This window comes from Phlebotomus papatasi, chromosome 3 (assembly GCF_024763615.1).
Source record: "Phlebotomus papatasi isolate M1 chromosome 3, Ppap_2.1, whole genome shotgun sequence".
Lineage (NCBI taxonomy): Eukaryota > Metazoa > Arthropoda > Insecta > Diptera > Psychodidae > Phlebotomus > Phlebotomus papatasi.
Window position 1 is genome coordinate 32349384 of NC_077224.1, and position 16088 is coordinate 32365471.

The following is a 16088-nucleotide window of genomic DNA, read 5'->3' on the forward strand; positions in this document are numbered from 1 at the left end:
GAATATTCGGGAATTTGCCTTTCGGTATCTTAGCTTTCGATATTGTGGCTTTCTGGATTTTAGCTGACTCCGATGATATCAAATAACTTGATTTTCTAGAAGATTTTTTAAAATATTTTAAGTCTTGTGGTTTGCAGAGGCTATCAAACTATAAATACTAAATATTTTACAAAAAAATGTATTTTTTTCACAGTTCCAGATGAGCAAGGAGAAGAAAAAGATCAAAAGGAATAGAAACTCTGCACTCATCGAGTTTACGCATCGCGAAAATTTGCATATTTGCAGGGGCTTTCTTTTGAATAAATCGGCCGTAGAACGAATTTCGCGTGGAGTAAAAGTAGTCAGAGCAAACATTAAGCTTTTTAAAAGAAATTCATCAACAAACAGTACTTTTTGGAGAGAGTTCTTCAATAAATTGTTAGAATATTTTAAATTTTCACGTTAATAAAAGAAATTAAAGTTTTATTTTGAAAAAGAAGCACAGTTTTTTCAAATTTTCCACGTCATAATATAATATACATTTAGGCGTATTTTAAAAAAGTTTCATAAATTGACACCTAATGGTAGGCAAATTTGCATAATTGTTTGTGCTTAATTCCGTCAAGTTCATAATCCCGAAGTGCATAATGCCGGGACTTAGTGTACTTCTTCGTGGTCTTTTTGCTATCAAAATTCGATTCTGATAAAAATTACTAAATAGTGAAATCATAGAGAACAATCAGATCAAATCAGACACAGTCTTCTTTTAAAGTATTTTCCTCATTTACCCCACTTTTGTTCATTTCACTTATTTTCCAATTTAAAAATGAATAATTTAATTGGTTTTTACATATTTACATTGAAAACTTTATGTAAATCACAACTATTTTTATTTATTTAATTTATCCACAAATTAATGAAAGTGAATATAATATTTCTTGCAGCTTCTGAGAACCCAATGCAGCTGCTGGCCACTGCACAAGATTAGAACATGAGACTCTTGTGCGTGTGACAGCGGCTATGGTGGGATTATCGCATTCTTCAGATAAAACAGAGATTTTCCATTTTACAGACTGCACAAGAGAAATGAAAAGAAAAGGTAAAGCTTTCAAAGCCGGGAAGGTTGTTATACGGCTCTTTCGAATATTTCTAAATCAAGCTTGTCCTTTTAACCCTTTAAGGACGATTGGAACACCGGTGTCCCGTAAAGAAAATATTTTTTCCTGACTACTTAAAGTTATTTTTTCTTATATTTGTACGTAATTGTAACCCTTTAATTAACCCTTTAATTTTTATTGTTGATTTTCAATCCGTGAAAAGTGTCTCGTCGGTTAAGGGTTACAGTAGACTCTCTCTCAATCGGGAATATGGGGCAAAATGTCATCCGGTTTAGCGATAGAATTGAGCGTCAAAGCCTTTGTAAATTCCACAAAAAGCGCTCAATTATAAAGAATCACGATAAAATAGGAAGAACTACAGCGAATTTGAGCGAATTAGCTTCATAATTAAAAGTGAAAATTGTCAACAATATTTTTCGCCTGATTGATAAAGAGCCAATTGAGTGAGAGTCTACTGTAATTATTTTATACAGATCCACAATTTTTTTATCTATTCAAATATTTATATCTATTATTATATCTTTTTAATACATTCAGTTTTATTTAGAAATATTCGAAAAAATCGTATAACAATATAACCCCACAGCTCAAAGTAGCCTCACCTTCCCCTAATGCAAAAGATGAAAAATGTAAAAGGGTTAATTCGGTAAATTCTTTGCATGACCGTTGAATTTGAAATTCAAAAAATATCGAAAATAATATCGCGATATCAATCGATTTTATTTTGCATTAGTGTGCGTACCAGTGTTGGAATGGAATGGAAAATCCGAAAATAAAGGGATATTTTTGTGAAAATCTGTAAAATAGAGCTGGGAAAATGCTACGGGAAAGTGGTGTACCTGTGTGTCTCCTTGTTCTGAACTTCCTCCTTGTGATATCTGCCACAAATCACTGGTTACTGACGAAGGAGGGCAAAATTCAGGCACAGGTGAGAAGTGAGGTTATGTCTTCTGGCCAAAAAATCCCAATTTCAGAGGTATTTTGCCTTGCAGGTGGATTCTCCATACTTCCTGAGACGTCCCGATGATCTCATAGCCTTCCTCAATCAAAGTAAATATCAACAAATGGTAGACTCGCTGTATGCTGAGCTCCTGCACATAAAGACAGATCTTCGGATGAAGATTAATCATGTGGATTCCTATACTGTGGATTTTATGTATCAGACAAAGTGTATTGTCCAGTACTTTCTGCAGGAGAGTGACCTCATGAACTCTGTGACAACAAAAAGTTATCTCAGTCGGCTGTACAAACCAGATGTCGACTCTTTGACATTTGTCGAGGGAGGAGTGCCAAGATGTGGTGATTTTCTGCAACTTCCCTTCTCTCTCATGTGCTTCGAACACTTGGATGGTATGTATAATCGCAAGAATTTGTCCATGAATGTGGAGCAGACACTGCTACTGCTCGGACTTGAGCTGTCAAATCCTCATTTGGGCAATATGCTAGTGACAAAGCTCAGGCGGGATCCATACGCATGGCGATATCACACCCTGGCTTCACTCTATTGGCGCTCGAAGGGCAATGCCCAGGAGGCCATGGAATGTGCTCGAAGGGGTGTTTACTTGGCTCCTAGACAATTTAAAGACATAGCCCTGTTGAGCATGGGAACCATTCTCCAGCGTTCCCGGAAGCATGCGGATGCCGTGATTGTCCTGTCAGCGGCTGTAGATCATGCATCCAGTGCTGAGAATCACATGGCTCTGGCCAATACTTTGGTATTGGTGTCTGAGTTCAATCGTTCCCTTGTTCACTACGAAGCGGCCAGGGCTCTGGACAATTCCCTGTCGGAGAAGGTGACACACATCAGGAACTCAATGGTGTGCTTCAAGTACATCAAGAAGCGCCTGTTGAAGATAGCAGCCATCCTGGATGAGATGTCTGAGAAGCTGAAGCTCTACGATGAGCGAAAGCGAATGCTGGAGGAATCTGTGGAGAAGCTCCTGTTGGAGCAGACCCCATTGACAGCCAGACGGGAGCAGCAGCATGATGAGGGCAGTGATAGGCACATAAAGGAGCTCCATCAGCGTGGTCAGTACTGTTCCACTCGGTACACAGCCGGCTCTTCGGAGCCCGTGCTGTTTTGTGACTTTGTCTCGGACATCCAGATGAAGCTGGAGACAGGAGATCTCAGTGTGGACCTCATTGTAACGTACCTAGAGCACGCCAATGAGCTCATTCACACACACATGCGTACCATCGGCGTCTTCGAGCAACTCAATGTAGACAACATCGGAGACGATGATATCGAGAGTCTCTTCAATGGCACGGAACTCCTTCCGCCCACGGATTCTCCGGCAGCCACGCCGATCGGGGGTGCCCCCTAAGCACAAACCCTCAAAATGTGCCATTGAGAGCCACCTCGGCGTCTGTACATAAGAATTTTATGCTCATTTGTGAAAGAAACTGTGATGTCTCGCGGATTCACACACATTCTCTATTTAAGTGTCGAGTGATTCCCCAGAGCTGTCATCGCGGAGCCACTGATCAAATTGGGAGCCCCCTGAGAAATTGCCAATTTTAAGAAGGTGTCCACTCAGGTGAGAATCCAAATGGACTGCTAATACGGTGAAAGTAATTAAGCCGTTCATGGTAAAAGACTTTTAATTGCCAATGACAGAGTTGATGCATTCATAGATTATAGATAAGATGTGATATTTTATTTTAATTATTCGATTTATTGCTTTTCCAAATTATGTTTAAATTAACGTTCAAATTTGAAAAAAAATACACTCAGTCCCGGCATTAAGTCCTTCGGGATTATGCACCTGACGGAATTATGCACATACAATTATGCAAGTTTGCCTACCATTGGGAGTCAATTTATGAAATTATTTTTGAAATACGCCTGAATGTATACTATTTTGCAACGCGGGAAATTTGAAAACATTTTGCTACTTTTTCAGAATAAAACTTTAATTTCTTTTATTAAGGTAAATTTTTTAAATATTCTAACCATTTATTGAAGAACTCTGGCCAAAATTACTGTTTGTTAATCTCGTTAATGCATTTTTATTAAACAGTTGAATCTTTTTGTTTGAACTACTTTTACTCCGCGCGAAATTCGTTCTACAGCCGATTTATTCAAAAGAAAGCCCCTGAGGGTATGAAAATTTTCTCGATGCATAATGCCATTTCGCGCGTTTTTTTTCGGTCCCGAAAATGTGCATAATCCCGGGACTGAGTGTATGTTGAGTGTATTTAGGGTAAATGTGCTAATTTAAAACCATTTCCAGACGCTTTAACTTTGACAGAAGGATCAACACATCAAGTTCAATTTTTTTTCTGAAGAAAATTACATAATTTTGCTCCTAGACTCTTCTAGAATGTTACTGTTTAATGAAAATTCTTTAAATATAATTTGAAAACTTCTTTAATACAAGAAGAATACGCGAGTATAATATGCTTCTATTGGAAACAAATTAAGCCAAATGGAGACAAGGGAAAGTTTCTAATTTGAGACAAACAGTGTAAGTGAAACTGCGATGAAAGGCTTCCAAAACCTTGTTGAGTTGCTCTTGAATGCAGGATTTGTTCTTATTCCTGGTCTTTTCTCCTTTCCCATCTAAAACAATAAGAAAACCTCTCCAAAAAAAATCATATTTCCGAGGTTTCCTATTGAATCATTTGCAGACACTTCAGAAAAATCCTTTTTGTTCACGAAATAAGTTACTATTTCATTTGAAAACTTGACGTACCGTTAGCAATAAAGATTAGCACTTAATTTAACTAAAATTAACCATAAATATGACATAAATGTTAAGCAAAACGATTAAACAACAGTCAATTTATTGTGTTTTTCATTGGAAAACATGGTCTATAGTAAAGTGCCAATATTTAAACAAGCAGACTTCAGTGACTTAGACTTTTTATTAACAACTTCTAATGGTGACGATCAGTGTCTAACAGGCACTTCCTCTTTTATTTCGGACTTATATACAAGAATAACCGGAAGTACTATTAGGTTGTCTCTCTCTTATTTGTCAGATGGTACTCTGTACTAAATACACTACATATAAATGAAAAATTCGATAGTGAAAAGGTACACTTTTAATTTTTCTAAGAAATTAACAAATCAAAATTTGTGAATATGAATGGATTTTCGCTTTATTTGTAGCAAAATTAACTAAATAATGAAACTGTGGTATAGAAAATATATAAATATAATAATTTAGTACTGTATTTATCATGAAAACAATGACATTTCCATTTGGAGTAGCGAAAAATTTCAATTTGGAGCAGGTTTTGAATTAGCTTAATTTACCCTAAATTGACGTTCAAATTTGAAAAAAAAGATATGTTGAGTTTATTTAATATCTATACTTTATAGAAGGTCGAAATATAAATAAAGTCTACGCAAAATAAAAAAAACAACGTATACTATATTAATTTACTCATACAAATCGTAAAAAAAGCTAAAAAGGTTAGATTTTTTTGACACTGTACAAATCAGCGGTAATGGCTCAGGCACACCTTTCAAATCAGGGGAAAATTTCATAAAGTCAAAATTCATATCTCCTTCTTCCTTTAAAGTTTTGCATATGTCTGTCTTACTCTCACACTTCTTTTTTTTTACCATTAAGATTTTAAGATTTTTCCAGGGGTCAGTTCTCCATTTCGGATATTCCAATGCATCCAGGCCACCAATTAGGCCCCTTATGCTTCCCCACTCCTATACTATCTTATCCCCAGATACGGGTAGCCGCTTTATATCACAGCTCTGTGAGCAGTCAGTGCCGTTACTATATCACAGCATCCCTTCTCGGTGTGTGTTTGGGATCAGTGACAGCGAATATTTGTATCGACTGAAGTACCACTTTCAAGCCGAAACTCGTTCTCGTACCAGCCTCTATTGTTTAGGCGGTTCACTTTTTTTGCCAATATGCACCATTGACATTACTATTTATTCATTCACTGCACGAATTCAAAGCCGATATGGCATGAGAAATCTTTTTCTGCTGCTGCTCAGCTTTGAACCCTCGCACCCTGAAGACCTCGCACTCATAGAGCTACTACACTATCCACTGACCCACTCGAGGTCCCTACGATCTGCCTTGCTGTTTGCTTATTTTCACTGCTTAGTTTTTTTTTACCCGAATTTTAATTTCTTGAAATTTTACCGATCTAAAAGGTGTATCGGAGCCATAAAAAATAAATTTGAGCAATACTAAATTTAAAACTTCAAAAATTGTGATTCATATTGAAAAAACCCTTGCTAATTGCCCGAAAAAAAACTGCGGAACTCGAGGAACCCAAAAATTGCATCAAAAACCAAAAATCCAAAAAGAAACCAAAAAATTTGTGAGCAAAAATTAAAATGAGTTGCTCCTCGACTTTAGAAGCAGCTTGTAAAACAGTTTTCAATTTTAATTTGCAACTATATTAGATGCTAATAAATCAAAACAAATTTCCACCTAAAATATAATATGTATTTGCTGACAAAATTTATTTTTTTTTACTGCTGATTTGTTTTTGCAGTTTTACTATTGACCACATTGAGGCTGATTCTCTTATTTGTTTAAGAATTATTTTATGATTTTCTGTGTGTCCTAGCTTAAAATATTAGAAATATTACCAGTATATGATTTGAATTTTAGAAAAAAAAAATAACTAAATGGAAGACATATACAACGATATTCTTCCGGGGGTAACTCACATTGAGAGACCCTTGTCCATTATCCGAGAAACGCATCGCGAAGCCTGACAAGCCTAATTTTTGCATCACAAAACCTGTGACCCACTTTTTGCATCGCGAAACCTGAGAAACCCAAAAATTACATCGCGAAATCCGAGAAACCCAAAATTTGTACCGCAATACCTCACTCTTTGCATCGCCCGAATAGGCCAACCCATCGAAACCCGACAAACCCAATTTTTGCATCGCGAGACCCGAGAAACCCAAAATTTGCACCACGAAACTCAAGAACACTAGTCTTTGCATCGCCTAAACACGAGAAACCCACTCTTTGCATACCGAAACCAAAGAAACCAAAAAAATGCATCGCGAAATCTGATAAAATCTATTTTTACATCGCGACACTCGAGAAACTTTCTGTCAGAAAAAATGAGTTACTCCTTGGTTTTCTCTACTTACACATTCGGAGCAATTTTCATGAAAACTTGAAGAATATTGTCTGCAGCGCTGTAGGTTGAAACGTCAAACTTCTGTCAAAAATGGAATTTTTGACAAAAATTACTCCCAATTTGTAGAAGTCTTAAAGCTTAAATTTTTGAGTTTGAAAGTGCAACTAATATATTAAAAATTAGAAATTTAATCGTAACTTTAATTTTTTTTGTTTTGAGTTTACAAGACATGGCTTACGCAGAAAAAGTCTGATAATGCAAAGAAAACATTGGCGAAATTCTGGTATAATAAAAATTCACTAATTATTTTCCTTCCCACTTTTATGGCCTCTACACAATAGAGAAATTTATGTCCATATTGAAGAGTTTTTTCTACACAAACATAGGGAATTTGCTTCAATATGGAAATAAATTTCTCTAGTGTGTAGAGGCCATTAGAGACCGTAGAATTCGCAGAAAACCAATTTAACGACTTAATAAAAAAAAACATCCCAGACTTGGACATTCTTATAGTTTGTTATCATCCACAGAGTCTATTTTTCATCGATTCTAAATAGCCTAAAAAATTATTTTTCGCAGAATATCCATATTTTCATTTGGGTGCAGTTCAAAAAAATGCGAAAGAGCTAGGCAGGGCTACATTTTCCAGTTGTAGCGTGAGCCATCATTAGCGTGAGCCTAATGATGTTTTCTAGTGTTGAATGATATCGACGACTCAGAATATAAATCGAACAACTCGATTTTTTTTTACAAAATTTGTTTTATTCGCTTTTGGATACTTCTTTATACGCTCCACCTTCCCTGCGAATATTATACTTGAAAGATAATTATTTTTAAAGTCATAGAAGTTCAACTCAGCATGTAAAATCTCAGCTTCAAATCGCTCTCCTGTCAAATTTGCCCACTGCGAGTTATTCGTTTCTTATTCTAAGCAATCGATATGCAGGTCAATGATTTTTAAGCTTCAGTCTTTTTTTTTTAAATAAAATTATTGCGATTTATTTTACATTTTTTTAAATTTCGTTCAGCTCGGATTTTAGTTCAGTTAAAAGAAAATACATTTCTGAAAACTTATTATCTTTATCTATCTAAAATTTTGTTAATGATAATCAACTCTGTCGGCAAATCGTTTGATTAATTGCGATTTGTTATTTAAAAAAAAACATTATTTAAAATATTCCAACGTTTGTTTTCACCAATTTCGCTTGACTTTAGGGTCAACGCTTTCGCGGGTGAAGTAGTTTTATGAATAATTGCAATTTCTCAGCCATCATGAAAAATCATTGCTCCCTGAAGGTGAATATCCGGCCAAGCAGCTCTGTCCATTTTTTCATTAATTTTTGCCCATTCATTTATCCCCAAGACAACTGATATTTAATATGAGAGGATTGTTTAGAAATGTTTTAGACGTAATCCACATGTAATAAAGTACAAATATTCTAGCAAATTCAAGTCATTTCTTATTCTTATCTTTTATTCAATCAAATGGTTATCTGTTTCGGTAACTTGCCAGAAGAACGGGCAGAAGTGGCAGTAGCAGTATGATTTGCAGATTGATCGTACTCAATTTGGGGGCAGTGTTGCAGAGGTCTCCCTGGCAGAAGCACATGAAGACTTTCTTGTGATTGTATACTGTGTACGCACAGCGATCTTCTGAATCTGATGGACCTCTCTGAACGCACATCCTCTGCGTGGCGATGTCGTAATCTGTTCAATTATTCACAGATATTTTACATTTGAATGATTCTCAAATGCTAAAGATTGATCTGCTTGGAATAAAATAATTGATTGGATGACTCACCATCATCGCGGAAACTGTTAGCGCCCTCGATCACTTTGCCACACCATCCAGAAGCACAGGGTACAGCTGTGATGCCCCTCTCATCCTCAATTTGGGTGGCATTGAAACGAAAAGGATCTTTACAGCTGCCTAGATCTCCTCGAGATCTACATTGGTAGCAGCGTCGCAGAATTCCTGACCGCGACAACAGCAAAAAAAAAAGAGAAATGTGATCAAATTACAGATGCTGACCTTGCTTCACCCATTCTTAGTCATTTCCCTCCATTTCTGCTCCATTTTCCCAGCAATTTTCCATCACAAATCACCAACTACAATCCACTTGGTGGTATTAGTGACGAAAAATTCAAGAAAACGGTGGGAAAATGCGTGAAAATGGGAACACGACGAAAGACTTCAATGCTCAATTAGAAGACAAACCCAAAATTCTCTTTTAATTAAGAATATCTCACCTTCTGCCACGTGAAAATTGAAAAGAACTATCACAGCACTTGTGGTAAATAAGAAACTGAAGATTTTGCTCCTTGGCATGTCTATAAAATCCTTAAGAAATAAGATAACAAAAATGAAAGTAGAGCCAGAAGCAACTTTGGACTGTCAGTGATTTCACTGAACACTGGAAAATTTCCTCCGTGGTCTCTACCGCTCTAGTCGTTCAGTCAAGTTGGTTTGTCAGTGTCTTCCAGTAACTGCAAGAAAAAAATGTATAGCATTTTGGAGAGAATGACTTTTAAAAAGCGCACATGCCATACTAAAGTGTTACATGTCGAGGTAAGAATAATAAATATTTCAATTAATTAATAAAATATTAAATAATTTTATATTGTTAGATTAGGGACAAAATCAGCATTCCTATGCCATTTTTACACTGTTTTTTCCCAATTTTCCTTTTGCCATTTTATTTTTGATTAAAATTAATATTAAGATGTTGATTTTATAAAGAGCCTTTTCTGTAAAGTGTAAAGTGTGTAGTAAAATAATTTCACAAGACACAGAAAATTTCCTTTTGCCTCCAGCAAACACGGGTGCAATCGTAGGAGTAGCTATATGACATTTTTAAGCATTTGGGATTTTGACTTTCGGGATTATGACTCTCGGGAATTTGACCCATTCGGAATTTAGGCATTCGAGATTTTGGTATTTTTTAACATTTTGACATTTTTAAGAATTTGGGATTTTGGCTTTCAGGATTTTCACCAGGACCCCTTAGGATAGTATTTAAGGAAATTTATTATTTATTTATTATTTCGTTTATTTATTTATTATTTTTATTTATTATTTTTTTTAATTTATTTATTTTTATTTAAAATTAAATTTATTATTAAGGAAAATTATGTGAATAAGTTATGTGAAAATCACAGTGGTTGCTTGATAATTAGAAATTCGAGATCTTCAGGAACTGGGTTTAACTTCTAGTTCAAGTTTGCAGACAACTTTAGTCACTTTTATTCTGTAAAGTGTAAAGCATGTAAGATTTCTCAATTTTATAAAAAAAAAATATGTATATACAAAACCAACGAAATCTAATTTGGTAAGGCAACTATATATCTGTATATATTATTATAACGCGAAATTATAACTTAAAAGATGCCACTGATGCCACCTAAAACTCCTTGGCGGAAAGATGGCTATAAATAAGCCATTTAAGCTTAACGATAAAATTCATGCGAGCAACCGATATATCGGCGGGTGACAATGAAGCGAATTGGAGGCAATAGGCAAATGAACAAGCTGACTTATAGGTCCTATTACCTCACATATTCTCATCCGGCGCTGCTTTAACGTTGAGACCTTTGACTGTCGCACATTTTATCTTTAACCAAGAATCTCCAAATCTAACGAATTTAGACAATTACTATTACACATTATCCTAAACATAATTTCATCCCGTTCAGGACTTTGAACATTCGGGCTTTTGACTTTCGGGATTTTGGCCCTTTCGCGATTTTGGCTGCCTCTGGTCCTAGAGAATGTTAGAAAGAAAATAAAATTTCGTCCGCTCCAGAGTAGACTATCGTAACAGGATTGTAGGGGAAAGTGCCCATGCTTTGCACGGTCCCAAGCTTTACAATGACTAAATTTTTCATATGTTTATGAATAAATACGACTCCGCAATATATTTTAAAAACAGGACACTTTCATCTAGTCTTTAAAATATGAAAGAGATAGTCACATTTATTGAAAAACATACGAAAAATTGAGTCGTTGTAAAGCTTGGGACCGTGTAAAGCATGGGCACTTTCCCCTAAGTCTAAAATTCAATTTTCCAGGAAAGGGTTTTAAAGTTTGATAACTAATATCGATAACTAATTATTTTATTTCACTGCAATTTGTATTACTTTCAATTTTTAAAACTATTTTATCATACTTATGCATTGAATATCTTCGGTTAACACTATTTTTAAACTATATTTACACATTTAAAGTAAAATTGTGGGCAAAAAGTTCGATAATTGTGTTAAGTGATTTTGAGTTTTTATCTCACAACTTTTGCAGGAATAATTTAATAAATGTAAAATTTTTTGGGCATGTTGATTTAACGTTTCTGCATCTAATGAACTATAAGTAGGATAAGTAGACTTACAAGAGTCTTAATCACCAGTCTAAGTACACTTTTGTAAAAGTTCAGCCATCAACTCAATAAGTCAACTATATCTCGAAGTAAGGATTTGCCCGAGGCCATCCACTCCATTCTCTACTAGTAGCCAATCTCTTTGGATTCATCGGATTAACTAAATCTCGCAGGTTGTTCATAATCAGTGGCGCAAGATAAGCGAAGGACTTTCTAAAGGTTTCGCGGATATTCGCGGGTCGCGTATTTTTTCGCGAATTTTCGCAAGGTGCAAATTTTTTCGCGGAATTTCGCGGGTCGCGAATTTTTTCGCTGATTTTTGCGGGGCGCGAATTTTTCGCGGATTATCGCGGGGCGTGAAATTTTTCGCGGATTTTCGCAGGTCGTGTATTTTTTCGCGAATTTACGCGGGTCGCGAATTTTTTCGCTGATTTTTGCGGGGCGCAAATTTTTCGCGGATTATAGCGGGGCGTGTAATTTTTCGTGGAGTTTCGCAGGTCGCGTATTATTTCGCGGGGCGCGAATTTTTTCGCGGATTTTCGCGGGTCGCGAATTTTTTCGCTGATTTTTGCGGGGCGCAAATTTTTCGCGGATTATCGCGGGTCGCATATTTTTTCGCGGGGCGCGAATTTCTCCGCGGATTTTCGCGGAGCGCGAATTTTTTCGCTGATTTTCGCGGGGCGTGAAATTTTTCGCGGATTTTCGCGGGTCGCGTATTTTTCGTAGGTTATGAATATCTTCGCGGATTCTCACGGGTCGGTGACAGAGGTTCTAAACGGACGTAAAGTTTGAGGCCTCTATCTATCATAGTTTCCGAGATAGTCGACTTTAAAGATTTTCAGACACAGTTATGCATTTCTCATTCATTTTTTTTTAAGTGAAATCTTGCACATATCAAGCCTGAAAAAGGCTCTAAAAATGGATGTAAAGTTTGAAGTCTCTATCTCTCATAGTTTCCGAGAAAGTCGACTTTAAAGATTTTTAAACACTTTCATGCATTTCTCATCCAATTTTCCTTATTAATAACGATTAATAATGTTAGATACAGTTTAAAAATTATTAAACGAAATTTGCATTATTTATGTATAAATATCGTTCAAGTTTTCCACAATCCAAATTTGCAATGAAGGAATCGCACCTCTATAAGCTGATCTAGGCTTATCACTGCCTCTTTTTGATTACTGTCCATTCTGCTCTGCTGCATTTTAAACCAGGGCCGCTAGAAATTTATTCGTTAAATTTAGGCTTTTGCAAAATTTTTTCAAGTTGACTAAATCTTTTTAAACCTTTAACGACGAGCCGAAAATCAACAATTTTCACGGACCGAAAATCAACAATAAAAATTTAACCGATAAACAAAATCAATCAAACGTCTAAATCTAAAATCTGACTTTGGAAAATCCAACGGATTCTAATTCGATGTATTTTTTAGCTCTACGAGCGATAGGGACAAAACTAGCCCAAAAATTTAAGTAATTTTTCTGACAATACTAATGAATAATAAATTTTCAATCTAATGAAAAATATTATGTAAGAGTATTGTAGTTTCTTTTTCCAAAACGGTTTTGCTTAAGAAAAATTTGAAAGTATAAAAAATAATTAAAATCATTTTTTCAATATGAGAATTTAAAAATTCGTCATTTTTTAGCATAAAAAATTGCTTTATAGCCAATCGCTGGAGGCTTGCAAAAAATATCCTAGATTCCTCCAACCTTCTACTTTGTAATTACGTACAAACATAATTAAAAAGGAAATTCAGGTCGTCAGGAAAAATTATTTTCTTTATGGGACACCAGTGTTCCAATCGTCCTTAACTCTTTCGCGTCATTAGGGTCATATATGACCCGGGGAAAACACAATTTTTTTCGTCTATTTACATTAACTGAAATCTATCGGTTTGTGCACAACATCATAATAGAAGGATGTAAGATTCTTGGCTAATTTTCTCAAGACTTCAGATATTCAGGAAAAGAAAATATTTGAGATCAAAAATCACTAATTTCGAACTTTGTGAAATGACTTTTCTTTTTCAAAATTTTTTATATTAATTTATTTTTTTTTTCAGCAAAAAGTTCTTTAGAAACACAAAATAGAATATCCAAAGATTGTATATTGCATATTTTGATATAATAAACTACCCTAATTTTCCAGAAAAGCGCGTAGAATTTTCCGGGTCATATATGACCCTATTGTCCCCAAGGGTAACAGTGTTTTCGTCCCAAACCTATAGCGAAATGTAGTTGGGACATTGTTTTTCTTTGTGAAATGCAGGTGGGACATCTTGCTCCTGGACATTTCATCTTTATATCTGAAGAATTATAACATATTTTGCAATATTTTAGAGTATTCTGCAAGCGTCTCATATTGTGCAATTGTATTGTGTGTGAATAAATATGTGGATAAGTTTATTTTTGCCAAATACCACTCAAAATATTGTGACAGTGACTGTTCAAGGGATTACCAGGAAGATTTCTTGAACACCAGGAGTACAGTGTTCATCAAGACAATCCAATTTGCCTTGGTTTTGGCTAAATTAGTAACTTCAAGCAAAAATAAACTCTTAAAAAGCCCGTGATATAGATTTTGAAAATGGTATGTACGTACACTTCCCTTGAGGACAATAGGGTCATATATGACCCGGGGTTTTTCCGAGATTTCAGGCAATGGATTTTTTTTTCCTCTCAGAACTATTATATTTGATCATAAAGCATTAGGAAATACTCAATTTTACATGAATTCACTTGCTGAATAAAAGTGTGATGCGAAAGAGTTAAAGGGTTAAAAAACATTGAACATCCAAATAAAACCAACAAAAGTATGCCTAATCGAATGAGAAAAAAATATTTATTTGCAATCAAAGTTAAAGGAATAACATCTCCAGCTAAAAGGAGAGAGAAAAAATTAATATCTGGAAGATCCCTGTCCAGACTTCATGCGCTTACGAAGAGTCATGCAAGAGGGGCAGACAAATTCGCCTGGTCTGTAGTCAGCCGTGTCATATGCCTGATCGTGACAGATGACGTGGAAGAGATTAGTGCAGAAGTTGCAGGACTTGAGCTGATGCTCCCCTGGTCTGCAGCAGATGACACATGTGGGCGTCGAAGGAGTCGAATCCACTGGGGATGATGTGGAAGAGCGACTCTGTGGTGTAGACGTCACTGATGCCTTCTCCTCATTGCTCAGTCTCTGTGCCTTCCAGTTCAATTGTCGCCTCCCACGGACACTGCCTGTCTTCATGGTCACTAGATCATGGTAGTCATAGTGAAAGTCTGTCCGTGCGGTGCTCTGAACATTTCTCTTACGACGCTCAGGACGGCGATTCTTCAGGATCTCATTGTAGGAGTGCGTGTAGAGGCCAAAGAAGCGCAGGAAGGATTCCTGATTGTATGAATCTGGCTCTGGTGGTTCTGGTGGCAGGCATACATTTGGCATTATGACGTGGTCCTCTTCGGATGGAGCTGCTGAGGATTGGGAATTACTGGGAGAAGATTCAGAGTCACTGTCATTCTTAATGCCTCTCGGAGGCGTCATGTGTTTATCCCTCATGCTCTTGGCATTTTTCAGTGCTGCCAAGAGCTTCATTCGACTCCTCTTGACAGCATTTCCACCCCGGAAGTATTGATTTTTATTGCGTTTTATTTTCTTCCGTTTCACCTTCATCTGAAATGTTTTAACATTTTTATTGAAAAGTTCAAATGAAAGAAGATAGAATTCCAATGAAAACCTACATGAGGAGGACGAGTTCCTCGTGAAGTGCCACTGCTAAAGGACATTCTCTCACTTTTGGGCTTCAACAGAGAAATCTGCATCTTCTGAGGGGACGGAGGAATCGATGAAGAATTCTCCAGTCCATACTTCCTGATCAATTCGCCATCCGTGAACCGCCTCTGGACATTAACGGGCTCAATTGTATTGTAAGTGCTCTCAAAGTGATAATAAAGAATTTTTGAGAGATAAGCATTGTAGAGATTTGTGTCCAAGGGAGTATCACTCATTTCACTAGTTGAATGGTGTTTCTCAATATCCTTCCTTAGGCGCCCAATCAGCTTCCTTTGATCCTTCATCAAATCCCGGATATCATTCTCTAACTGCTTCAGAATCGAAAGACTGCTCCTGCTCTGTTTACGTGGACAAAGAAGTCGTTTTAAATCCCATTCCATCAGTTAATTATTAATATTTTTTCAAAAATATATCTCACCATGGCATTTTTAACCAAACGAATAGCGCAAATCTGAAAGAATCAAATAAAAATTGCAAAATTATCCAGGAAAAAACAAACATTCACAAGAACACTTACCTGATGCACTTTTATATAGCTCCTCAGGACTTTCTGGCAGTACACAATATCATCTTTGAGATCATTGGAGATCTTGAACTCATTCACCACGTCTCTTTCGTAATCCGAAGCCTCTGCAGTAGACATTTTCACTCGGAAATGAAAACCTTGAAGAGATCTCTCTTTCGAGGCTAAAAACACCCTCAATGGCGCTCAAAATGACAGCCCTCCCAATTTATCTTCCCGGTTGCAGGAAGATTGCCA

General features: G+C 36.2%; 3 protein-coding genes across 4 annotated transcripts; 1 reads left to right on the top strand and 2 right to left on the bottom strand.

Moving 5' to 3' along the window:
* The first annotated feature begins 1823 nt into the window (after positions 1–1823).
* Positions 1824–8630, top strand: LOC129805308 (tetratricopeptide repeat protein 17). Of its 2 annotated transcripts, XR_008752083.1 has the most exons (3): positions 1824–2025; positions 2090–3634; positions 8394–8630. XR_008752083.1 is itself a non-coding variant. In XM_055853132.1 (2 exons), the coding sequence occupies exons 1-2, from the start codon at positions 1915–1917 to the stop codon at positions 3419–3421; spliced, it is 1443 nt and encodes a 480-aa protein (XP_055709107.1). In that variant the 5' UTR covers positions 1824–1914; the 3' UTR covers positions 3422–8630. The 2 variants fall into 2 exon arrangements, 1 of the variants encoding a protein (XP_055709107.1); XM_055853132.1 differs by having other exon boundaries at positions 2090–8630.
* Positions 6502–9657, bottom strand: LOC129805324 (protein quiver). The gene is made up of 3 exons (XM_055853162.1): positions 9429–9657; positions 8980–9153; positions 6502–8885 (listed from the first exon to the last, which is right to left on the bottom strand). Exons 1-3 carry the CDS (start codon positions 9505–9507, stop codon positions 8668–8670), a joined length of 471 nt encoding a protein of 156 aa, XP_055709137.1. The 5' UTR covers positions 9508–9657; the 3' UTR covers positions 6502–8667.
* A 4707-nt stretch (positions 9658–14364) lies between these two features.
* On the bottom strand, positions 14365–16057 carry LOC129805310 (uncharacterized). The gene is made up of 4 exons (XM_055853135.1): positions 15846–16057; positions 15747–15779; positions 15277–15666; positions 14365–15208 (listed from the first exon to the last, which is right to left on the bottom strand). The coding sequence occupies exons 1-4, from the start codon at positions 15969–15971 to the stop codon at positions 14450–14452; spliced, it is 1308 nt and encodes a 435-aa protein (XP_055709110.1). The 5' UTR covers positions 15972–16057; the 3' UTR covers positions 14365–14449.
* Between the last annotated feature and the right edge of the window lie 31 nt (positions 16058–16088).